At 45.3% G+C, this 26,302-nt stretch overlaps 1 protein-coding gene across 4 annotated transcripts; it reads right to left on the bottom strand.

Moving 5' to 3' along the window:
• Positions 1 to 1,303: 1,303 nt before the first annotated feature.
• LOC118562241 lies at positions 1,304 to 9,032 on the bottom strand. 4 transcript variants are annotated; one of them, XR_004930531.1, is made up of 2 exons: positions 7,891 to 9,032; positions 1,304 to 1,683 (listed from the first exon to the last, which is right to left on the bottom strand). XR_004930531.1 is itself a non-coding variant. In XM_036134502.1 (2 exons), exon 2 carries the CDS (start codon positions 7,456 to 7,458, stop codon positions 6,424 to 6,426), a length of 1,035 nt encoding a protein of 344 aa, XP_035990395.1. In that variant the 5' UTR covers positions 7,459 to 7,501; positions 7,891 to 9,032; the 3' UTR covers positions 3,948 to 6,423. The 4 variants fall into 4 exon arrangements, 2 of the variants coding, with proteins under 2 accessions (XP_035990395.1, XP_035990396.1); XR_004930532.1 differs by having other exon boundaries at positions 7,971 to 9,032; XM_036134502.1 differs by lacking the exon at positions 1,304 to 1,683 and adding an exon at positions 3,948 to 7,501.
• Positions 9,033 to 26,302: the final 17,270 nt, after the last annotated feature.

The raw sequence follows: 26,302 nt of genomic DNA, 5'->3' as shown, positions 1-26,302 counted from the left end.
CACAAAGAAAATTGTAGTTTGGAGGAGTCAACACTATCAGAATAGGTGCTCCGTTAAATTCATGTAACCATGTTTCTGTTAAAAAGATAACATCAGGATTATTGTCAGTAATGAAATTATTGATTAAAAGCGATTTTTCTGACAGATGTAATGTTTAATAAAGCCCGTTGGTATGACTTAGCGGTTGATATTTTCTCTGTGGCAGGTTGCATCTGAAAGGTTATTCCTGTATGTTATCCTTTTGTTTTCTTATTTCTGCCACGTATCATCCCAGATATTCAATAATCTCTGACAAAAGGCCAAATCTGATGCAAGAAAATATCATGTCTGATAAGGTTGCGGATGAGGCCCAGGGTGTATCACAGAGAGGTCATCTAATAATCCTGAGCACAGGCATGTTCCTTGATAAGTAGAGGATATATATATATATATATATATATATATATATATATATATATATATATATATATATATATATATATATATATATAGACATGTTCCGATTGGTGACATTCTCAGACAGCATGGGATTAATTTCCACAGTGAGACTGATGACACTCAGCTATGTTTATCCATGAATTCTGATGAATCCAATCAATTACTTTGACTACAGGCATGTCTTGATGACATCAAAACCTGGATCACTTTAAATTTCCTGTTTTTAAATTCTGACAAGACAGAAGTTGTAATCTTTGGACCAGAGTCCTCAAAAAATGAATTTAATCAATCACTTTATCTGGATGGCATTAAATTGGCCTCTGGTAATAAAGTAAAAAAAAAAAAACCTTGGTGTTATTCTTGACAAAGATACGTAATTTAAATCCCATATTAAACAGGTTTCAGAAATAGAAACTATCTCTTAACATATTTAATCTAAAAAACATGGATGTTTACAGCTGCAGCTCTCATAGATAACAAGAGAGTCTCAGTCAAGAGTACCAGTAGAGGGCGTTACAGGGCGGGCTGGGCCTTTCACCACCAGAAAACAGCCTCCCCTCTAAGAGACAGTAAAACTGATGAGACACTCAGGGAAATCCCGCTTTCGGCCAAACTGAGCCAGGTTGAACACCAGGCTATATAGCCTCGGAGTGGTCATCTGGCGTCACAGGTGTGAACTGCGCATGCCCGAAGGGAACATTCAGTGCTTTCAGCACTGACCTTGGCTCCCTGGTTGAATCTATAATTACCATTACCAAGTATTTAAGGATCTTTAGAGCCAATCAGATCCTGGTTCTTCCTATGTCAAAGCAAAATAGGCTTAATGAGCTGCTTCGTTAAGATGGTTCAGCAAAACGAAGCTTTTGTGGCATTTAAGTGTTTGGACTATACACTCTCGAGTATTGCCAACAACGCCACCTGGGATTTTCACCCAGGAATTGATAAAGGGGCGCAGGTCCGGTTTTGCAATAAGCGAGAGACAAGTTTCAAGACAATAATAATTTATTACAAAGAATCAAAAATACCTGTATCTGAACAAAAGAAACTTCACAAAATAAATCCAACCAGGCTTACCGGCGGGTACGGTCGGGTCCTGGATAGTAGGCTCCAAGACAAAAAAAAAAATCAAAACAAACACCCGTGGAGTCACTCACTCTCTATTATTCCCTCCACCTATGGATGCGCATCACTTCAATCACACCAAAAAGGGACGCCGCGTCCAGACCCGAGCGCACCACCGGCAGTCTAAAGAAAATAAAAAGGAAAAAGTCAATCATTAAAATACAGGCAAATAAAGATAAAATTATGTAAATAAAACCATAAAAAGTCCTTGTGCTTGATAAGCACAACAAGATGAGCAATCTGGTCCAATTCGATCCGAAATCAGTGCGATCAACCTCTCCTTGTCCTAAGTTCAGAAGAGGGGTAGGGGCGTGTCCCACACGCCGATCTTGGCCGCTAAATAAGCGGTAATTCAGTCCAAGCAAAGCAGCAGCATTATTGATCCGTGGAGATTCCGATCAGGACGAACTCTCCTCACTTGTACCCCAAATGGGAACGCTCAGATGTCGACTCTTATTGTAGGAACCACCTCACCCACGATGAAACGTGGAGGTACATATGCCCGTACGTTTCTGTACTCTACGCACAGACGGCTCAACACGGAAGCGCGGTGCGCGACGTGTCCACAGCAAACAACGAGTCTCAGACTGGAGCTCACCTCTGTTTTTATACTGAGCGCCCTCTGGCGCTATTGGCCCGCTTACAATCACCCCGCCAGCAGGTGCAGCCTATACCTCTTCCTGCCACATTCTACCCCCCCTTTTTGTGTCGTCGTCTCGACGACTCAATTCCATGGTCTAAATAGGACAAAAATAGAGTTGGCTGTAGGATCAGGAGAGTTTACCGCCTGTGGAGCTTCACCTGCTGGTCTGGGAAGACGGTTAATATTAGAATGCTGGCCTGCAGTTGTCCTTACTGACCGCCGCAAAACTGGTTCACTTTCAGCCCTAAAAGGACCAGGTGACTGACCAGAAGATGCTACTCCCCCATGAGTAACAATGCCTGATGGACCTGGCAACTGAGATAGTAGGTCCCCTGACTGAAAAGGTTGGTTAGCCTGCACCACTGTTGGAGCAGGCGGATTGCTACTCACCAAAACATACATATCCTCATCACCTGACATTTCATCTTCAAAGCGATGATCACCAAATGGTGAGCTGGGGCCAATGGCACCTTCTCCAGACTCTTCTACCACCGCCTTTAACAGTATGCGATTAACATTTCTGGTTTTAGCTAAATCAGTTGCAGGTGCTATAGTATACACTGAACCTCCTTCACTGGGCTCTCTGAGGACTTTATACTTTACTGGGCCATATAGGTCATGGATCTTATGACGTCCCCGTGGGGTAAAGTCCCTTAGCCACACTAATTGACCAACCTTCAGGGGAGCATGTTGAACTCGTTGGTCATGGTAACTCTTGCGGCGCTCCGCTGCAACCCTCAACCTTTCACGAGCACCCTCAAAAGCTACCTGAAGGCGGGCCTGATGCTCCTGAATCCAATCATGGACATTTCCAGCCACAGGTTCCTGAACTCTTCCTAAAAGGAAGTCAACCGGCAGCCGAGGTTCCTGTCCAAACATCAAGAAAAAGGGTGATTCCCCGGTTGCCTGGTGGGGTGTGGTGTTGTAAGCATACAGAACATGTGGCAAACATGAGCTCCAGTCTCTTTTTCGAGAGGGAGGCAATGTTCGCAGCAGGTCATGAAGGGTACGGTTAAACCGTTCACACTGACCATTACCAGCTGGATGATATGGTGTGGTGCGTGATTTTTCAATGCCATACAAATGGCACAACTGTTGAATGAGCAGACTTTCAAAACTACGACACTGATCCGAATGTATTCGGACAGGTATACCAAACTTAAAAAACCACTCCCTCACCAAGACCTGGGCGGCAGTTGAAGCACGCTGGTCTCGGGTGGGAACAGCAAGGGTGTATTTACTAAACACGTCAGTCATGACCAGCACATTCTCAAGTCCCTTGCTTGTAGGTTCCAACATTGTGAAATCAATAGCTAAAACTTCATTAGGTCGTGACGCTAACAAATGTCCCATAAATGTACGAGCCTGTGGCTGAGACTGTTTTGCTACCTGGCATCTTTCACAGTTCTGACACCAATGTGCCACTTCTGCGGCCATACCTGGCCAGTAACAGCGTTGGCGTAGGAGTTCTAGTGTTCGCTCCACCCCTTGGTGGCCATGCTCCTGGTGAACTTGTTTTAATGTTTCCTCCCTCAAACATGTTGGCAACACCAACTGTACAATTAACTCACCACCAGCAGGTTTGAACACTTGCCGGTACAAAACGCCATCCTCCTCCACTAGCTTGTCCCATTGTCTGAGTAACACCAGAACCTGCGGGGATACCTGCTGCCGTTCGTCTGCAGTTGGACACCGCTTCCGCCTCCAGAAAACCAAGAATTCCTGGATGGTTGGGTCAGCTTGCTGGAAAACACTGATTTCAGAGATGGTATGGTTAGGCAAGGCCATAACAACCTCTTGAGTAACCTCCCTTTTCTGCCCCTGAAAAACCTCTCTCAAGGGCTCAGGGAGAACTGTACCAGGAACCATAATTTCCAAATCTTGTACACCAACAGGATGCTGTCTTGATAAAGCATCAGCATTCTTGTTGGTTCTGCCAGAACGATATTTGATTTCAAAGTCAAATAAAGCCAGCTGAGCAGCCCAACGCTGCTCCGTTGCTCCCAGATTGGCCGAAGCCAAATGACTCAATGGATTATTGTCGGTAAAGACAACACATTTATGGCCCAAAAGGTAATCCCGAAATTTTTCAGTCATAGCCCATTTAAGTGCTAAAAACTCCAGCTTCATGGAGCTATAATTCAGCATGTTGCGCTCCGTAGGTCTTAAACCACGGCTTGCATAAGCTATGGGTCTCACCTTGCCTTCTTGTTCCTGTGAGAGCACTGCTCCCAAACCACCATAACTTGCATCTACCTCCAAAATGAAGGGAAGTGAAAAATCTGCGTAACCCAATACTGGTGCAGTTGTTAATCTGGTTTTCAGTTCGTCAAAATTACATTGACAGTCCCCTGTCCAACCAGGTATGATGCTCGGGTCACTCTGCTTCCTTGACCTGGTGCCCCCTAGTTCTGCAACCAACCTGTGAAGAGGGGCAGCTAGCTTTGCAAAGCCCTCCACAAAGCGGCGATAATAGCTAGCAAACCCTAAAAATGATCGCAGCCCAGAGACTGTGGTGGGGGGCTGCCAATTGGCAACCACTTCTGTCTTACTAGGGTCAGTTGCAACACCCTCCGCAGAGATGACATGTCCCAGATAGCGCACCTCTGGCTTAAAAAACGCACATTTATTTAACTTTACTTTAAGACCTTCTCCTTGAAGCCGACTCAAAACCACCTCCAGCCTCTCCAGGTGTTGTTGGACTGTGGAGGAAAAAACAACAATGTCGTCCAAGTACAACAGAAGACTTTTACACTGCTGGTCACCAAATAGCCGCTGCATCAGCCTTTGGAAGGTGCTGGGTGCATTGCAGAGGCCAAAGGGCATACGGGTCCATTCAAAGAGGCCAAATGGAGTGCAAAATGCGGTTTTAGGCCGATCTGCCTCCGATACTGGCACCTGATTATATCCACTCACCAAATCCAATGTGGAAAACCAGCGTGCCCCACCTAATGCATCCAAGGACTCCTCTATACGAGGAAGGGGAAAGGCATCTTTTCTGGTTTTAGCATTCAATTGCCTATAATCAACACACATGCGCAAAGTCCCATCCTTCTTTTTAACCAGCACAATAGGACTAGCATATGGGCTGCTGCTTTCCTTAATTATTTGCGCCTCTAGCAATTTGTGAATATGTTCTTTAGCTGCCTCATACTCAGAAGGAGGTATGCGTCTGTAACGCTGTTTAACTGGTGTGTCATCCAAAAGAGGGATATCATGGGTGACTAAATTAGTACACCCCAAATCACCATCATGTGCAGAAAAGACTGAGCTATAATCCTTAAGTAAAGCTCTTACCCGACCCTGTTCCTCAGCTGACAGTCCAGTCACATCCAATGCATCTATTTGCTCATGGACTGAAGGAGCAACAATTTTCTCTCCCATAGAGGCAATTTCTGACGATACTGCTTGGACACCTGCAGGTAAGCTGACAACATGAACAGAACTCAATGTACCAATACAGGTACGAGGGTGTAAAACCACATCTGTAATTCCCACATTCACAATAGGGATATAAGCAGTTCCCCTTGTGATCTGGACCAAAGAAGGTGAAATAAGGAGCCCAGCAGGAAGGCTGGAATCCAAAGACTCAAACAAAACAGCTTTACCTGAATAGCTCTCTGAACAAGTGGCTGGTATAGTTTTCAGTGTGCCCCCAGGAATATGGTGAGCCTTCTTACCACACACTTTTACTTTACCGTCATCTGGAGATTGAGTGGTGGCATGATGGCATCTATGGAGAGCCTGTTTAATGAACTCTGGAGCTCTGGAAACAGCAGGTGAGTTAAACAAAGTTGAACCATGATGCTTAAAAAGCTCACCATAACAGCGACTAATCACATTCATCCCCAAAACACCGGGAGCCTGTGATGATACGCCACAAGGAGGATCTTTGACCACCAATACCCCACACTGAGGAACCATCTTACCACAAAGTTCAATATCCAGCTCTAAATAGCCTATGTAGGGAATAGCAAGGCCATTGGCAGCTCTAAGCTGAAGCCAATGACAAGACTGCAATTTCTCCCGACCCCACAACTCAAAATATTGAGTAAAAAAACTCTCGGTAACTGTAGACACCATAGAGCCAGTGTCTACCAAACAAGGAACTTTGACTCCACCCATGCTCACAGCCATGTGTGGACACGATGACACCAGATTAGAACCTTCCTGAAAAACCCCACCCCTAGAGCCGATAACTACCCCACCCGAATCGTGGCTCAGCGACTCGGTGGGAAAGAGTTTTCCGCCACCTGAGGTGATTTCTCGGAGGCCCGTACCGGAACCCGAACCCCATCACAATCCCTAGCAAAATGGCCAGCCTTCTGGCAGCGCCTACAGATAATAGAGTCTCGAGAACGGCCCTGCTGGCTGGGTTTTTGCAAGCGAGCTATACTCTGGGAAAGTTGATCAAGCTGTGACTGCTGCTGCTGCAACATGCTCCTCAGATCACTCAGTTCAGAGGTGTTGTGTGAACTAATCGCCCCTTGAGGGCAGCTCTGTACGCCATACTGCGAACCAAATGCTAAAGGTACAGAAGATTTTAAACTGAGTACACTACTTGGTCGCACCTCACGCTCCCAGCGAAGTGCCTCTGCCCTGACCTCAAGCAAGGTGGCTGTTGGCTTCCTGCGCACAAACTGCTTTAACTCGCGACGAAGAGCCCCATCACTCACATGCTCGACAAATTGATCACGCAGCAATGACGCTGCATTTTGAAAATCTCTAGGAGCACGGGATTTTACAGCCTCCATAAGACTCATTAGAGCCAGCGAAAACTCCTGTAGCGTTTCACCATCCCGCTGCCGGCGAGAGAAAAATGCCTCCTGCAGTGCCACATAGGATTCGTAACACCCATACAATTCTTTTAAAATATCCATAATTTTAGCGGGATCTTCACGTTCTGCGGTAGGTCGAAACTTTATTTCATCGCGTGCCTCTCCCTCCAAGTGATCAAATAAAAAGAAGGCCTGATCAGCTGGGGACAAATGACGTACCCTCATGCAGGCCTGTACTTCCTCAAGCCACTCGGTTAACCCAATGCCTCCCTTCCCTCTGAACAGTGGACATTTTCTATCACGTGGCACAAAAACAAACCTCTCCGTTATAGAAGGGCTTCCCTCCAAATGTGACCCAGCTACAGATTGTGCAGTACTAGGTCCAGGCCTGGCTGCCTCCTGTTCCTGGCGCAACTTCTCATTTTCAGCTCTCAACTGAACAATTAAGCTTCTCAGGTCCTGCATTTCTGCCTCCATAACTGAATCCTGGCACGTAGAGGGGTGATACAATGATGCCAACCTCCAAAGCACAGGAGAGAGAAAAAAAACAAGTTAAAAGTTAAGTTAAAACACCACCACCTAACCAGCTGCTGCTTTGCCAAACAATCAATAAAACAGATACTAAAAAAAAAATTAAATAAAACACTCGAAACAGTCTCCGCTTAAATTTGCAAAAACATCCTGTCAACAACGCCAAAATGTGGCATTTAAGTGTTTGGACTATACACTCTCGAGTATTGCCAACAACGCCACCTGGGATTTTCACCCAGGAATTGATAAAGGGGCGCAGGTCCGGTTTTGCAATAAGCGAGAGACAAGTTTCAAGACAATAATAATTTATTACAAAGAATCAAAAATACCTGTATCTGAACAAAAGAAACTTCACAAAATAAATCCAACCAGGCTTACCGGCGGGTACGGTCGGGTCCTGGATAGTAGGCTCCAAGACAAAAAAAAAAATCAAAACAAACACCCGTGGAGTCACTCACTCTCTATTATTCCCTCCACCTATGGATGCGCATCACTTCAATCACACCAAAAAGGGACGCCGCGTCCAGACCCGAGCGCACCACCGGCAGTCTAAAGAAAATAAAAAGGAAAAAGTCAATCATTAAAATACAGGCAAATAAAGATAAAATTATGTAAATAAAACCATAAAAGTCCTTGTGCTTGATAAGCACAACAAGATGAGCAATCTGGTCCAATTCGATCCGAAATCAGTGCGATCAACCTCTCCTTGTCCTAAGTTCAGAAGAGGGGTAGGGGCGTGTCCCACACGCCGATCTTGGCCGCTAAATAAGCGGTAATTCAGTCCAAGCAAAGCAGCAGCATTAAGTGGGATGATCCGTGGAGATTCCGATCAGGACGAACTCTCCTCACTTGTACCCCAAATGGGAACGCTCAGATGTCGACTCTTATTGTAGGAACCACCTCACCCACGATGAAACGTGGAGGTACATATGCCCGTACGTTTCTGTACTCTACGCACAGACGGCTCAACACGGAAGCGCGGTGCGCGACGTGTCCACAGCAAACAACGAGTCTCAGACTGGAGCTCACCTCTGTTTTTATACTGAGCGCCCTCTGGCGCTATTGGCCCGCTTACAATCACCCCGCCAGCAGGTGCAGCCTATACCTCTTCCTGCCACACTTTGTTTTCTGTTCTAAAACAAACAAAAAATGCATTTAGTGTTCTTATCAAGCTCCTCATTCATTCGTCATTTATTCAAAACTTAATTCAAGCACTTTCACATCTAGATATTCCTGTTCACAATTACTTTGCTTATAACTTAAAAGTCCTGCACTGTAATCATTACATGCTGCAAGTAATCTAGATATCTAAATGAATATAGCAGTTTTTTTCAGTATTTCTTAAAAGGAATCATCCAAGGTGTGTCTTACCTTTCAACGTCTGACAGGTGAAAGTTCTCTGTAACATAATTTTATCATCTGGCTCCTATCATTCATTACTATGTGTCAAGGCTCACATTATTTAATTCATTGTACAGTTAGTCTCAATAAAAATATGATACTCAAGGATTTTTGTGTGAAAACTCTTGTTTCAACCTCTTTTATTTCAACAGGAAACCTCTAAGTTTTTCAAAGATGTACTACTTTGTAGAAATGTGTTTCAGTTTAATCAGAACCATTTCTAAATATTTTTTGAAAAGCTAAACTGAGAAAAAAGAAGTGGTTGTATGTTTAAGAACTTTACTAAGTCGTCATTAGTTGATACTCAGGAAGTGGGAGTAGCCTCGGGCGGAGACAGGAAGTAGTTCTATTTCATCCCTCCTGACCGCCAGAGGTCGGTGCTGAAAGCACTGAATGTTCCCTTCGGGCATGCGCAGTTCACACCTGTGACGCCAGATGACCACTCAGAGGCTATATAGCCTGGTGTCATCCTTGGCTCTGTTCCTTTTTTCTTCTTGTAAGCAGTTCGCTATCTTCCCCGTTGTTTGCCCATCTGTCGGAGTTGCGGTTTTCCCTTCGCCCTCCCAGGGCTGCAACGGGTTGATCTGTTGGACGTTTTTGGAAGTTTTTCAGAAGGTAAGTAAGCTGTTGGTTGGTGACGGTAGCGTGCGAGCCCCCTCTTCCAGCTCACTTGTTATCGTGTTACTTACAGCTTGGGCTGTTTTGATTGAGTGCTGGTGACGGCGCCGTTTTTGCCTCTACTTCCGGTGTGACCAACTTCATTTACCGTAGTTTCAAAATTACTAACGTTGTTAGTTTCTTTGATTTATTTGTTTATACCTCGTGACGGCAGCGTTTCCGCCCCCTCTCCCAGTGTGACCAACTTCATTTACCCGAGTTTGAGTACGGCTAACGTTATTTTCTTTGATTTATTAGTTTTATACCTGGTGATGGCAGCGTTTCCGCCCCCTCTCCCAGTGTGACCAACTTGATTTACCGGAGTTTGAAAATGACTAATGTTGTTGGTTTCTTTGATTATTAGTTTTATACCTGGTGACGGCAGCGTGTCCGCCCCGTCTCCAAGTGTGACCAACTTCATTTACTGAAGTTTGAGTACGGCTAACGTTGTTAGTTTCTTTGGTTTATTGGTTTTATATCTGGTGACGGTAGCGTGTTCGCCCCCTCTCCCAATATCAGCCTCCTTGTGGTTGCAGCCTGTTTCGTGGCTCTGCTATAATTGGTGATGGCTGCGTTCGCGCCCCCTCTCCCGATTTTAGCTAATTTTCTTTTCTTAATTGGGCTGAGCTTTGTCGACCTTCGACAGGGATGGCTCCCACAGCTGCATGGATTGTGGGGCTGCCCTTCAGGCAGAGGATGGCCACAACCTGTACCCTACCTGCCTTGGACATGAGCACCTTGTGGAGGCGCTGTCCGAGAACCCCTAGATGAATTACAGTTTTATGCCACATGCAGTGAGGGTGGCTAGGTTGGCCCAGTTGTGCCCCCAGGAAGGCTCTGAGCTTCTGCCCTCTAGATAGGTGGATTCCCTCCAGGCGTTCTAAGCGCTGTGGTGGGACCGCGGTCTCTGCATTTTTCAGGCGCGGATGGGCTCCTACTCCCTTTTCTGTACCTCCATCAGAGGAGTACCTTAAGGAGTTGCACACTTGTTGGCAGGACCCGAGAGCGTTATCACGGCTCTCCTCAGACGGTCTGGTGTTAGCTGCCATGCCTGAGTGGGTGAAGGCCGGCCTCGACCGTATGCCAGCAGTTGAACCTGCTGTCGCTTCACTGATTGTGTCGCCAGATGAAGCCCTGCGTCCTGATGTCAGATGCCTGCGGACTCAATATCGGGTTACGGACAACCTCCTGTGTAAGGCATACAATGCAGGAGCGCGTGCTGGCCGCCTTGGCAACTCCCTGGCGCACCTCATGTTCGCCCTCTCTACATCTGTTCAGTACGCTGGTGGTGCAGCGGTTGGTTTTAGCGACGCAGATTTTCAGGCCTTTGCGCTGATGACCAGAGAGCTTGGCCATATCATGTCATTTCTTGTCCAAGCTCGTAGACAGGTCTGGCTTGCACAGTCTCCTCTCACTGAGGCCTGCCATAGGACCATCAGGGGTGTCCCAGTTGTGCCAGGGGAGTTGTTTGGATCAGCTGCCCTGGAGGCGCTGGAGCGGACTATTCAGGTGCGTCAGACCAGCCAGCAGCTTTCTTGCCTTCGCAGGAGCGTACCCCCCTTTCCTCAGCGTTCGGGGTGCCCTGCTGCTACCCCCAGCGTCCAGCCACGGCCATGAAGGCCCGTCCATCTGTTCACAGGGGGGACGACATACTCCGGCTTGTCGGTAGATTCAGGGTGGGCAGGCAGTTTCCTTACAGCTTCTTCCTGCAAATGCTGGGCAAGCTGACATCAGTCACTCGTGTCGTGCCCTTGGGTTTGCTCCTTCTGCGTCCTTTGCAGCGGTGGCTCAACAGCTTTCGCCTAGATGCCAGGCTGCACAGGCGTCACAGGCTGATGGTGACGAGGATGTGCCTTCGTGCCCTAGGTCCTTGGCGGGACAGGACCCTTTTGTCCAGTGGCGTTCCAATGGGGTTAGTGGTGTGTCAAATGGAAGTGGTCAACACGAATAGCAGCCCCATGGGCTGGGTCGCCGTGTGGCAACACAGAGTGGTTCAGGGCCCCTCAGGTCCAAGGGAGAGCACCAAGCACATAAACGTGCTGGAGCTGCGGGCTGTGCACATGGCCCTCAGGTGCTATCTACCCCACCTAGAGGGAAGGCATGTGTTGGTTTGTACGGACAACACCTCTGTTTTTTACCATATCAACCACCAGGGAGGCACCAGGTCGACACGCCTCCTGAAGGTGTCCAGGGATCTCCTGGAATGGGCGTTTCCCCGTCTGTCCACCCTGCACGGAGCATATCTACCAGGGCGGCAGAACCAGGTTGAAGATTCTCTATCCCGCCAGGCACCTGCTCCGGGAGAGCGGTCTCTTCACCGCGACGTAGTGCGCATGATCTGAAACATCTTTGGTCAGGCAGAGGTAGATCTGTTTGCCACAGAAGTGTCGACCCATTGTCCCCTATGGTATTCCCTGACAGGGGCCGCGGGCGCACTGGGCCAGGACCACTGAGCTATATAATACACTGAAATGCTAATCACCGTCTGTTTGAACGAGTCGCTTTGAGGCCACCAGCCGCCATATTGGTACTCCCTATTTCCCCTCAGTAACTAGGGAATATGTGCGCTACAGCATCGAATAACGAGGATTTTCTCATGTTCAGGAGGGGGGCTTAAGACTTTTAAAATGTCAAATGCCATATACTTTTATGTTATGTTCTAAAAATATCAAGTACTGAGAAAGTCATGTGCTGAAATATTTTGCATTTTATTCATTTAAATATATATGTTTAACATTTATAAATATATAAATAACAATATACAAAAACATATATTCACATGTGTGTATACATATATATACATATATACATATACACATACTTATATATACATATATATATATATAATATGAATAACATGTAAAATATTTCAGCACATAATTTCCTAGTAGTTGATAGTATTAGTACATCCACTGACTGTAGAATTACCTATGAAACGTTTTCACTCAGCCAGAAAACTGCTTGTTGTTGCAACCAAATCCTATGGGATTCTGTGAGAGTAGGGAGTAGCAAGATGGCGGCCAGTGACTTCAGTTTTTCGGCAAAATCAGCACTCCAGTGTATTATATAGCTCAGTGGCCAGGACGCGCTGGCTCATCCATGGCCCCGGGTTCTCCTGTATGCCTTTCCACCCCTCTCGCTGATTTGGCTTACTCTACGGAGGGTTCTCGAGGAAGGCCACAGGGTGTTGCTGGTAGCGCCGTTCTGGCCAGCGCGCCCGTGGTTCCCGCTGCTTTGGAGTCTGTGTCTCAGTACTCCATGGCATCTTACAACAAGGAGGGATTTGCTATCTCAATTGGGGGGGGGGGGGGGGTGGCAGATATGGCACCCCAACCCTCAATGTCTCCAGCTGTGGGCCTGGCCCCTGGGAGGCTGTGTGGTTGTTCAGATCCTGTCAGACACACCTTATTGAGTGCTAGGGCTGCAGTAGGATAACAGATGGCGTCTCTTTTCTCAGTGGTGCTCTGCCCACAATGACAATCTGGTTACCTGCTCTCGACCCTTAAGGTGTATGTTGCAGGAATCTCATGTTGTCACCTACCTGTCGACGACCGTACAGTGGGCGCCATGATCTCTTTTTCTGTGCGGTTCTCGTAGATTACGCCCGCTGCCAGCTCCACAAGTGCCCGATTGGGACCTACCATTGGTTCTCGTGGCTCTGTGCCACCCTCCATTTGAGCCTCAGTCAGGTGCAACTGAGCACGGGTCTGAGTAATTGTGCTCAGAAAGGGCGTTGGAGCCATACATTGCAGCCACCGCAAATCTAAGCCGCTCAGACCAGCTTCTCCTATGCTATGGGGGTCCGAGGTTAGGCTGTCCTCTTTCCAAGCAGCGTCTGTCCAATTGAATTGTGAGTGTCATCTGCCACGCCTACGCTGCAGGTCGCTGCTCCCTGCCAGTCAGGGTGAGGGCATATTCCACCTGGAGCGTCTCTGCTTCCTTTGAGAGGGGTCCTGCTGGAAGCAATATGCGCTGCTGCATCATGGGCTTCCCCGACCATCTTCACAAGGTTTTACAATGTCAATGTGACTGCCCCTCATCCACTGGGTCAGGTCCTTTTACAAGGTTCTGCTGGGCCCTTTCAGTGAGGTATGTGCTCAGGATTCCTTGTGACAGAGCTGGCATTAGTCATTCAGTGCTTTCAGCACTGCCCTCTGGCGGTCAGGAGGGATGAAATAGAACAAAAGTTACGTATATAACTACCGTTCTATGAATCCCGGATGACCGCCAGAGCTTCTCTGTCACTCAGAATCCTTGCTTCTGTGAGAAGATTCTGTAGGAACAGAGCCAAGGATGACACAAGGCTATATACCCTCTGAGTGGGCATCCAGCGTCATAGGTGTGACTCTGTTGGTACAATTACTTGAACTGCACATGCCCGAAGGGAACATTCAGTGCTTTCAGCACCACCCTCTGGCGGTCTCCGGGATTCATAGAACCGTAGTTACATTTGTAACTTTCGTTTTGTGCATCAGCTTCAGCTTGACTGTGCATCAAACGGAAAAGACTTCTAATTAAAAGAGGATGCTTCTTATGCCTAATGTGTACTGCAATTCTAACCCCATTAATTGCATATTTTATTAAACTCTATTGGCCGTAACCGTTTATCTACACAACCCTAGATATCCTATCACCCCGTTTTAAACAAACCATTAAACTTTAATCTCATCCTATGAACAGTAACTCATTATTTCACTTTAAAAATGTCTCCTCTTGTTCACTTAACTGCTTCATACAACTTTTGGATAAATATATTATGAGACTTTAAACCTGTTTTATACATTTAACATTTGTTTCATTGATAATATACCCACAATTTCACTAGTATCTTCGTCTGATTAAGTCCTTTAAGTATCTAGTTCTCAGCGCTCATGCGTTTGGTTTAAACCGTGCAGAAGAAAGAAGAGTTATTTTCTTGCATTGTCATTTATCCGTTATCATGTTTCCTACAGTTCTTCTGAAGTTAGGCCACAGTCTTTACCTAGATAAGGTGTAGATTGCTCTGCTATATTTCTTTCCTTATAGTTGTGATTATACAAGTACATTCTAACCAGGTTTCCCTCTATCAAAAGAGTCATATAACTTAATCTGACTAAATAAAGGGTGAAAAGTGCAAGTTTAAAGTCTTTAGTTATTTGTTTGTACTGTGCCGTTTTTGGTCCATTTGACCAAGGGAATTCAATGCTAGTATTGCCTTTAAATATATACAACTTTCCAAATCTCGGTCTAGGTAAAACTTTTAAGTGACCTTATTTACACTTTGTCCAACATAATTATTCATCAGTACAAGCTGATGAATAATGATTTTTCTCTTTAAGTTCATGAGCATCTTGTGTTTTTTGCAATGATGAAAAAATTTGAATTTTATCTCTTCAGCTATCAAGCTTCCACCATTTTGTTAAAGCTGAAAACTGCGCCCTAGAACATCGTTTGACCTTCACACTTAACAGATGACAAATCTATAAATAAAACACAAAAAGTGACTATTAACTATCAATTATACTCAACTTCAATAATTCTGGAATAAAAATCCTACCTACAAAAAAGGGAACTTCTAAGCAGTAAGCCTTTCAGTGTATTTACAATCTAAGGGTGTACATATTATATGAGCAGGCTACATTTAGTCTGATCACAGACACCCAAGATGTTCTTTAATATTCTTTTATGAGTTTCCTTTTACCCCTTGTGAAACTCATCAAGTCAGACAGTGAGCAGAACAAACTGACCCTGCAGTGCAAAGTCCCTGTTTTATCATATCTTTTTGACCCTTTCAGAGTAACTGTCCTTCTGGAAATCATTTAAGGTTTGCCTCGGTTTAGCATAACTAAATACCTTCAAATGAATATGTAATAAATTACATGTTTATCGTGGCCTTTTGATATCCTGAAGCCCATCAAATTTTCTCTTTTAGCTGTAATAAAATTCTGCCAAAGGCTTCCCCTTAGAAAAGCAATTCATATTTCATACACTTTTTATTAACGCCAAAGCATGCATTTCATTTGAATACATTTATTAAAATTAAAAGACAATGAGCCTTGCTCTTAGGTTCTTCCAACCTGTTAATCATCTCACATATTGCTTCTTAAACTCTATTTTATGCCTTATTTTAATTAGTTTGGTTTGTGATGAGTCATTATTGTTACAAGCAATTTCCTATTCTCTATTTATTTTTACCTAAGGCTAAAATCAGTGATAGAATCTCTGCTTTGATTCTCTTTGCTATTTTAATTCTAATAATATTCCATGATTACAGCATAACAGCCTCCAATCTGGTTTTACATCAGTTAACAGTTTGTCATGAATCCATGTTTAATCATACCCGGTTTGCAATTTTCTACTGAAATACCAAGTGTTTACCTGAACGCTTTTGCCTCAATGCTTCAGAACCGTTATTTGTCTTATAGTAAACCAAATGAACCCTTATTTACCACTTATCGTTGGTTCCATTTATCTTTAACTAACCTGAATTATTTTTGGGTCAAGCCATGTTAACCTTTCTGTGTATTTATTTAGTTTGGACCTGAAATTTAATGTGAAATGGCAAACTTTATTTTTAAAAAGTCTCTTTTTTCAAACTTAGCTGCTTCTGGTGGGAACTATAAAGTTATTGAGCTTTTTGTTAGAGCTATGAGGATCGACACCTCCGCTGGAAGTGCCTTAGTTTTATCCAGACTCAAAAGACCACTGTAGTTGACTCAGCTAAAGCAAATGTGGGCTTTAAAGGGGTAATGACCTACCCAACTCAAGTGGCTTATATAAAGTGCAGGGTCCCAGAGTCAAAAGTGTTATTTGAGTCTGAGCTAAATAATGCCCACTGTGTTGGAGCAGGACCTATACAGATCGGAAAGACAGTCAGGCTATATGTTAGAATAACTGTGTGAAACTAGTGTGGCTCTACCCAGTCTAACAGTTTTGGGTTCAATTGAGCCCATTGCAGCAATGATTGAGACAGACAATCCCAAAGACCCTTCTGGAGCAGTTCCAGTCTCCACTCCCACTGTTGACTCTATGCCAAAGTCCAGCAAAGACCAGGAGCCATCAAACATGCTTCGCTGGCACCTTCCAGTGGACATTGATAGTCACCTAACATCAGAGCAACAAAGAGCAAATTTATAATTCATATAAATGCAAATGTTATTTGAGGAATCGAGTGGTTTTGCTTGTGATGATGGTGATATTGGGAATATTCCAAGTTTAAACATGACTATTAGCCTGAAAGATGACATTCCGGTGCAACGCACATGCACAGCTATCCCTAAACCTTTACACCAAGAGGTGAAAGAATACATTCAGGACTTGCTTGCCAAAGGCTGGATAGTAAAGTCAAAGTCACCCTTTGCTGCACCACTGGTATGTGTGCGAAAATGGGATGGACCATTAAGACTCTGTATTGATTTTAGACTGCTAAACCAGAAAACTCTGTCTGATCAGCACCTGCTTCTGCAAAATCAGGACCTCCAAGATACTCATGGAGGCAAAAGGTGGTTTAGCATCCTCAACCAGGGTAAGGATTACTGCCAGGGGTACATGGCCCGAGGGGCAGTGACGGACTGGACGGTCTGGCATTTGGGCAGATGCCAGAAGGGCCACGGGCCCTCGTGGGCCGTTTGGGCCGGCCAATCACGAGGCTGCATGATCGTCGGGTGTGCGCGGCCCCTTTCACCCTGTTCTTTGTAGGCCTACATTATCTCTCGGCCCACTAATAAGTCAAATGCAGGGTTTCCCGCAGCCTGGCCAACATTCCAAAAAAAAAAACAAGACAAAAAAAAAAAAAAAAAAAACTCGATATGCTTGCATGTTTATTTGACGTTAACACGCGGTTTGTTGTTGCTGCTTTCGCGCGTGCATATACTGAATGGCAGGGAAAAAAACACATGGATACGCCCCTCCCCCCCCCCCGCTCCACGCAAAAGTTGTTGTCGCGTCTCCCCCCCCTCGCTCCGCCAGTCGGTCCGCGCAAAGCTTATCAAACCCCACCCCCACCCCCAACTCACCGCCTCGCTTAAGCAAATTCCTGCGGGAAACACTGAAATGGCTCTTTGTTCAGTTTTTATGCATATTAAAGTTAGAGTTCAACACCAATGGGGCTACATACTTGCGTGTTATTTCCGTGCATGTGAAGTTATATCTGTGTGTTGTGGGCACGTTCACGCGCGTGCGTGCGCGTCCCCATGTGGGCCGCTGGTTGGTGAAAATGCCAGGGCCGTTTTTTAATCCCAGTCCGTCACTGCCGAGGGGTCCCGCCATATGACCGCCTTCATATCATTGTGGGTACTCTGAGTGGGTGAGGAGCCCGTTCGGCCTCAGTAATGCACCTGCTGCATTCCAGCGCAGTAAGGAGGAGATGCTGAACATCCTGTTGATGACTGTTGTATCCCATACCTGGATGACATCCTGTGTTATTCGAAAAGTTTTGCTGAACACCTGGAGGTACTACGAAAGGTCCTCAGAGCTCTCCAACAGCATGTGAGCTGTTCAAGGCAGAGGTTAGATACGTGGGTAGGCTGGTCTCAGCTGTAAAGTCCCTCATTCAAAAAAGGCCAACAAATGTGGGAGAGTTGAGAAAACTACTTGGATTCTTGAGTTATTATCGTGTATATATTCAAGATTTTTCCCGAATCGCTAAGTCTGTGTATTGTCTTTTACATGTCAAATGGGCCCCTGAGGACACAGACGAAGTTGAAGAAAGTAAAAGGTGCTAAGCTGCTGTCAAGGATTCCTATACACTGGACAAGTGAACACAACCACACTCTGACACCTGTGAGAAATGGCTGGGGGCTGTGCTATATCAGAGGCAGAGTGGGAAACTGAAGGTCATCAGATACGGTTCAAGAACTATAACTCCAGCTGAAAAAAACTGTTGCCTACATTCCAGCAAGTTAGAGTTCTTGGCTCTTGGGCTGGGCTGTGTGTGAAAAGTTCAGGGATTATCTATTTTATGTCCCAGAGTTCACAGTGTATACAGACAATAACCCCCTGACATATGTAATGAGCACTGCAAAGTTGAACGCCACAGGGCATAAGTGGGTGGGGGAGCTGGTGGATTTTACTTTTAACATCAAGTACCAGCCTGGTAAAGTCAATGTGGACGCCGACACCCTGTCACGGCTTATGTTAGATACTTTGGGAATTCTCTGCCCGCTGAATCTCTGAGAAAGGCTTCCTATTTGCCATTAAACGCACAACTTTCACATTCAACATTGTTCGTTTTTTTCTAATCCACCTTATATATATTTCAATCCATGTCTGTGTTGTGTGCACCTGCCTGTTGCTTTAATCCTATAAATTTACCCGTCGTGAGATAAAGGATTAGCTAAATAACACATTTTAATAGGATATATGTACTGGGTTCTTAAAATGTCTTAATTACATTTTCTGTGTGGGCTCCAGTAGCATATGATAGATAATATCTACTTTGAAAGTTAACATGAAGTGCTGCTGAAGATGGCCACTCTGATCTACCTGGATGTATTCTGGAGGACTGAAACACCTCAGTCAGTGACGTCATTCTGTGGGTCTGTCGGGGCAATCAGAGAAGTTTCATCTCCTTTTCTGTTTCTCGACGTTTTCTTGCTCATGGTTTTTCACGTGCTTAGATAAATTTGTTGTATTTCCACTGAATTTAACCGGCGTGGTTATGAGCACATACTTGTCGAACAGTTGAACACTTTACCTGCTTTGCCAAGCCTGGCCAACCAGAAATAAGTCGGTGAAAACTGCTGCAGAGCTGAACCGCGACCAAGGCTGCAAGTTCAAGAATGCACTGTTTAGGGGCCTACAACAACTGTCTGGTGTCAGCCAATCCCTTATGATGCCATATCAGCCACAGGGGAACCCTACTGAGCGATTTAATCACACCCTATTGCAAATGTTGAGGACACTTGAGGAGAAGGAAAAGAACAACTGCAAAGACTTTTTGCCTCAGGTTTTTAATTCATATAAATGCAAAGCACGAGGCCACAGGCTTTTTTCTGCACTTCTTGATGTTTGGACGAAGGATCTCTTATTTGAACTCAAAAATGAGAAAGAGATTGAAACACCCCAAGGATATATGCAAAAGTAGGCAAGGAGAAAGGAGGCTTATGGTAACAGTCAGCAATCAAGTGCTCGTGGAAGAAATACTATGACCAACATGTGAGAGGAGTTGTCTTGGAGCCTGGCGATAGAGTACTGGTCCATATGCTAGCTCAAAGGGGATGACCAGGAAAACTCAGGGCATATTGGGAGCAAACAGTGTACTTTGTAAAAGAACAGGTTGGGGACAGTCCTGTTTATAGAGTATACCCTGAGAACAATGCAAGGAAAATTAGGGTGCTCCACAGAAACCTCCTCCACCTGGTCAATGACTTACCTGTAACTATAAGTCAGGAAGCACCTACTAAAAACAGAGTTAAAAGTCACAGAGGTAGTCAAAACAGAAGTAACAGTGACACATCAGGCTCTGAAAGTGACTTGGAAACACAATATTGTGTTGTGCAATTATACACTCTTTAAAGTTATTTAATGTTTCATAAATAACTCTCTGTCTGTTAAGTATTGTCTGGTGATGATCGGCTCTTAAGCTGATATCAAGACAATGGTTGAAAGGGGTGAATTCGAGCACAAGCAATCTTTTAACAGCAAAACCTGCACACACATAGAATAAAAGGAGTGACAACTTCTTTTCAAGTCCAAGAATTTAATAACAGAAATAAAATGAACATCCAGAGAACATAACTATGTAATGTTGTTTACCTGAATTAGCACAATATTTCGATTAATAAATCCTCTCTACTAGGCTAGTGAAACTTAACTAAACTACTGAGCAAAATGAAGACAAAAAGAAGCTAAGCTAAGGAACTATTTACAAGCAAAAACAAACAAAAGACAAAACAAAAATGGTTGGTCATAATTAGAATATTTTAGTGAATCCTGGTTCACTGCAGATCTGATTAACAAAATCATGGAATGGAGTTAAAACATTTGCCATGCATTTCAATCCATTCACAATGCAAAGTTACCTGACTCCGCCAGATAGATTTGCTCCGCATATCCATCTGGAAACCTTCCGTTTAAGTAATTTTGGGAAGGGGCGAAAATACTGGTTAGCTGATTGGCCTATGTTGGTGATAGACGGGCCAAATAAACCAATCAGATTCGTCGTCGCTCTGTTACGAGCGACGACGAAAACACAACCACAAGCCAAGCTACTCTGGCTGCTGCAGGTAAAGGCTCGTAAGCTCAGCAGAGAAATACTCTGTAATTCCGATAAAACTTGCTCGATAGCCGCGCTAACGCTAGTTTCATCGGCTGAAGCCGCCATGTTCTTTAGACTGAACTGTCGCGCTTCCCGTTGCGTCACACCTCAACCCGCCTCAAAGCCAACGCTGATTGGACGTTCGTTTGGTGAACGGCTCCAAATTTTCTTTAACGGAGAGTATCCAGACTGATCTGCGAGTGAAACCTTGAAACCTCGCGAGATCAGGATGGTCTCACGAGGCTAAATGCAAAGCCCAAGTTAAACGAAACATTATTTGTTGAAATAATATTCTGAGGACCGGTTTGTCCTGTAAAATCATTTAAACCCTTACGACCGAGTTTGTTAATGCGATTCTCCCTCCTGGCGCATGGGGTCGCAGCAGCAACTCGGTGGCTAAGAGGTTACAACATAAAGTTGCCAAACTTGCCTTAAAAACCGGCATTAATATACCATATTGATGCGGGAATAACGCAGATAACACCATCGAAGGATGGCAGAGCAGAACAGTTACGCTTTATGCTTTAAAATGAACTCCTGTTGAAATGTCCGAAACCGGATGTTAGCAAGGCTAATATCCTGTAGGCTAGCGGACGCTCGGCGTTAACAAATGAAAGCTTTTGCTTTAATTTTAGTCGTATTGAGTGGCTGGATAACATAAACATTAATGTCCCATCAATGTATGAAACCCTTGTGGAGGTAACCTTTCTGGTAAAACTTTAAAACGCACTTGACAGTGACATGGTACCAAATGCTAGCAATGCTATATTGCTAGCCTTTGTTCAAAACGCCAGGTATACATGGTTTACAAGACATTTCCCAATAAACCTTTTTAACTTCACCCTCAGACCGCTGCCCAAACCTCTGTCCTTTGTTTCGTGTCAGTTCGGTCCAGTTTTGACCATTCACAGGAGGAGCGTTGAAGGAGGGAAGTTGTTGGCTAGCGCTAGCAGGCTAGCGCTTGCCTCTTGGCAGGCTAGCGTTAGCCTTGCAGCAGCATGTGGCTAACGGCGTGGTCTGGGTTGGAGGCCTGGTCCTCCAGGCAGACTCTGACCCCGGTAGCAGTCACGATTTAAGCAGATTTCTCCTCGGCGGGGAAGACTCCGCTGCTGGCGTTTCAGCTCTGCGCTGCCTGGAAACCAGCTCCGTCAGGGGTCCGCCGAGGAAGCAAAACAAAGCTGGCATAGACGGATTCCTTCACTTTGGCATCTGTTTTAAGCAGAAGTGAGAGACTTATCTTTTAATCGGTTGGCAGTTTCTCCCTATGCCGGGGAGGAACTGAGTTTCAGAAGGGTTCATTCTCACTCAGCTCAGGGCCTGCTCCAGGCCCCATGCATGGCTCCTTAGGGAGGAGGGACCCCCCCTCCCCCCCAGAGGAGTGCTTGTTGTCCAAGGGTGGAGGAGTGTGTCCCAGCAGCTTGGAGTCAGGAGAAGAGGAAGAGCAGAGGTGTGCTGTGGCTTTTATCTGTAAGGAGGTGGTCACATCTGACCTCCTGCCAAGAGAAGGGCAGTCCCAGTTGACTCCCTCTCATGTTTGCAGCAGGAGCAGAATTCAATCTGAGATCAATTATTTATCATGGTGATGGCATAACAATTGGTTCAGTGTCCCAGTAACCACCAGGTCACAGGTAACCCGTTATTAACCCCCAACCAGAAAAAGGTCAAGCGGCCAAACTCGCAGGCCAATGGACGTGCTCCTCACCAAACATTGCAAATAAGGATGCTCCAACAGAGCATCAATATCGAGGTGATAAACAAAGAGGACAGGAATTTGAAAGAGACTTTGAACAAGTTGAATATGAACTGGGCTCACAACTGGAGGAACAAGTACCAACTCAGAGGGAGTCCCTCTAGAGATCTGCACAAATAAGAGCACCTTCAACCTTCACTTTTAATGCCTTTGGTCCGCCTTCCTACCAGCCGCTGGGAGTCGTCAGTCATGTTGGACTGTGTGGATCATGAATTCTGCCAGGATGGAGAATGCAACCAGTAAAGGTGTCAGGATTCTGTGTGTCCGTGCTCTACTAACTCTGCTCCACAGGTGGCTGCAGTTGACGGGTGGGCGTGGCCCGCACCTGCGGCTCATCGGGGCTGCTTTGCTCTGGCTTAAAAGGAGTGCTCTGTCAGCTGGAAGACGCCAGAGTGTTACCCTACTGTGGTATGCCTAGGCCATAGTCCTGTCTCCTAAGCTTCGTACCTGTGAGTTTTGAAACCCCTGTTTTTGGATCTAACTTTTGTCTCCTGTCTTCACCAGTGTGTTGTGTTTTTGGATTTATTCACCCGTGTGACTCTGTGCCTTAAAGACCAGTCTCCTGATCCTGCCTGCTCAGATTTTGCTCTGGCAAGCTTCTCCTCAAACTCCCTTGGTGATAGCAAGCCAGGCACGAGGTTCCCCTTCCTGGATGCACCCTGGTTCTACCAGCTGCTCCTTTTGTATACTGCCGCTGTGGAGCTGCTCGAGCTCCCCGCCAGTGTAACATCTGCCAGCCCTCTCGTCACTCAGCCGCCTCCTACCATCAGAGAGCTTACGGTCACAGAACTCCTTTCCCACTCATCCTCCCCGGATAGGTCTTCTCTACTAAGCGTAATCTCCGATTTGCCGTTCACTGTGTGTGCAATCCCTCAGACCCTGCCTGTTGCTCACGTAGTGTGCAAAGTGCAAATTGAGTCTTTAATAAACATCTTAAAACTGTTTCTGTATCCGACTGTGTCTGCATGTGGGCCAGACACCTTAAAACCATGACAAGAAGTAAATCCCTATACTCTTTATCAAGTTGTGCCTTATACCGTTACTGTACCTTATCCATTGCCTACTAGTTTTGTGCATTGAAAGTAGAAATGACTCTTTAAGAATGGCTTGCACAAAGGGTAACCAATTAATTGTTATTTGATGAATGGTAAATATGTCTTTTAAGTGTCGGGAGCCACATCTTATGTTGGGGAGTGTGTGGTACACAACATTTCACCACATTGTTTCTGGTTATTCATCAATGTTTTTATATTTTCTAAATGTTTTTAATATGTACAAGCATTTTATTTTAATTTTGACCATTTTCAGCCATCATTCAGTGCTTTTCTAGGTTTAGTGGGGCAGGGCAACTGTAGTGGCGAGGTGGAACCTTTGTTGTGAGGCATTGCGTCAGGTTGGTTTTACGGCGGACATTTTCCTCAAACACATCATGGCTCACTTGTTTCTACTGTTTCTTAGGTGAGTACATGGTAAAACACATCAAAAGTATGTTGTTAGGTCTGTTATTACAGGGGTTGGACAATGAAACTAAAACAGCTGGTTTTAGACCACAATCATTTATTAGAATGGTGTAGGGCTTCCTTTTGCGGCCAATACAGTGTCAATTCGTCTTGTGAATGACATACAAGTCCTGCACAGTGGTCAGAGTGATTTTAAGCCATTCTTCTTGCAGGATAGTGCCCAGGTCATGATGTGATGCTGGAGGAGGAAAATGTTTCCTGACTCGCTCCTCCAAAACACCCCAAAGTGGCTCAATAATATTTAGATCTGGTGACTGTGCAGGCCATGGGAGATGTTCAACTTCACTTTCATGTTCATCAAACCAATCTTTCACCAGTCTTGCTGTGTGTATTGGTGCATTGTCATCCTGATACACGGCACCTCCTTCAGGATACAATGTTTGAACACTTGGATGCACATGGTCCTCCAGAATGGTTCGGTAGCCCTTGACAGTGACGCGTCCATCTAGCACAAGTATGGGGCCAAGGGAATGCCATGATATGGCAGCTCAAACCATCACTGATCCACCCTCATGCTTCACTCTGGGCATGCAACAGTCTGGGTGGTACGCTTCTTTGTTGCTTCTCCACACCGTAACTCCCTTGGATGTGGGGAAAACAGTAAAAGTGGACTCATCAGAGAACAATACATGTTTCAAATTATCGACAGCCCAAGCATTTCCGCTCCTTGCACCATTGAAACCGACGTTTGGCATTGGCACGAGTGACCAAAGGTTTGGCTATAGCAGCCCGGCCGTGGATGTTGACCCTGTGGTGCTCCCAACGGACAGTTTTGGTGGAAACAGGAGAGTTGAGGTGCACATTTAATTCTGCCGTGATTTGGGGAGCTGTGGTTTTATGTTTTTTGGATACAATCCCGAACATCCCTTTCAGACAGCTTCCTCTTGCGTCTACAGTTAATCCTGTAGGATGTGGTTCGTCCTTCTTGGTGGTATGCTGACATTACCCTGGATACCGTGGCTCTTGATACATCACAAAGACTTGCTGTCTTGGTCACAGACGCGCCAGCAAGACATGCAACAACAATTTGTCCTCTTTTGAACTCTGGTATGTCACCCATAATGTTGTGTGCATTGCAATATTTTGAGCAAAACTGTTCTCTTACCCTGGTAATTGGACCTTCACACTCTGCTCTTATAGGTTCAATGTGCAATTAATGAAGATTGGCCACCAGGCAATTTAGCCATGAAACCTCCCACACTAAAATGAGAGGTATTTCAGTTTCATTTTCCAACCCCTGTATATCAGTAGGTGATATTGTGACAGGATTGCTGTGTCCGTTTCTACTAGTCTAGTAAGCTTCAGATGAGGATTAGGTTGGGCGGTTTTACCATGCCTGAGAAGTCTCGCGTTTGTAGTCCTTGATGTATATGATGCCTCTCCACATGTCACGTTGATTGTTGCTGCTGAAGTGGTCCTCTATGCACTGCTTCTACCTTTTCTTGGTTTTCTGGATGCCGTTTTAAGTACACTTCTAGCCCTGCTGTACACCACTCTGTCTCCAGATCTAAACATTGTATCCCGGGCTTTCAGCAGGGACCGAACTGAGCTGTCCACCCATGGTTTCTTTGGGAAGCACAGATGATGTGTAGCTTTCTAAGTCAGCGCCCTGTTTAAATACGTCCCAGTCAGTGATTTCAAAACAGTCCTGTAGAGCTGAGCAAGCCTCTACTGTCCAAACCTGAATGTTTTTTATCACCGGTCTGGTTCTGCAGATCAGTGGCTTGTAGGCAGGAATCAGGTCCACAGAGATGTGATCTGATGGACCAAAGTGTGGGGCTGCAACAGCTTTGTACGCTCCTGGGATGTTACAATAAACATGATCTAATAAGGGTTCCAAGCCCGCAGACCAGAAAGAACGGGCTATGCAAGGCATAGCCGTTCATCTGCTCTGTGAGCAGAGCACCCTATTGTTTTTCGTGTTTTTCCATTATTTATTAGGGTTCCAAGCCTACAGTGCAGAAACATCGGGCTATGCAAGACATAGCTGTTCGTCTGCTCTGTGAGCAAAAAACCCTATTGTTTTTCGTGTGTTTTTTCATTATTCTCGCATTATTCTTCTCCGCTAAAATGCGTTGTGCGGCCCATGTGGATTTGTAACAAATCGAATGAATCAGGTATCTAAGTACAGCATGTGCACCGCTACTCAAACCCAGAAATTCAGACCCCTCAACAACTAGGGGGCACTATAACAAAGGACAATGCGTTACGACCTGTAACCACCAA

Source organism: Fundulus heteroclitus, unplaced genomic scaffold (genome assembly GCF_011125445.2).
Source record: "Fundulus heteroclitus isolate FHET01 unplaced genomic scaffold, MU-UCD_Fhet_4.1 scaffold_84, whole genome shotgun sequence".
Classification (NCBI taxonomy): Eukaryota; Metazoa; Chordata; class Actinopteri; order Cyprinodontiformes; family Fundulidae; genus Fundulus; species Fundulus heteroclitus.
The sequence above is the reverse complement of the archived record's forward strand: the minus strand, read 5'-3'. Positions and strand labels throughout refer to the sequence as shown.

Excerpts from the sequence above, each read along its gene's own strand:
- LOC118562241 (XM_036134502.1), bottom strand. The coding sequence starts at position 7,458 with ATGGAGGCAGAAATGCAGGACCTGAGAAGCTTAATTGTTCAGTTGAGA.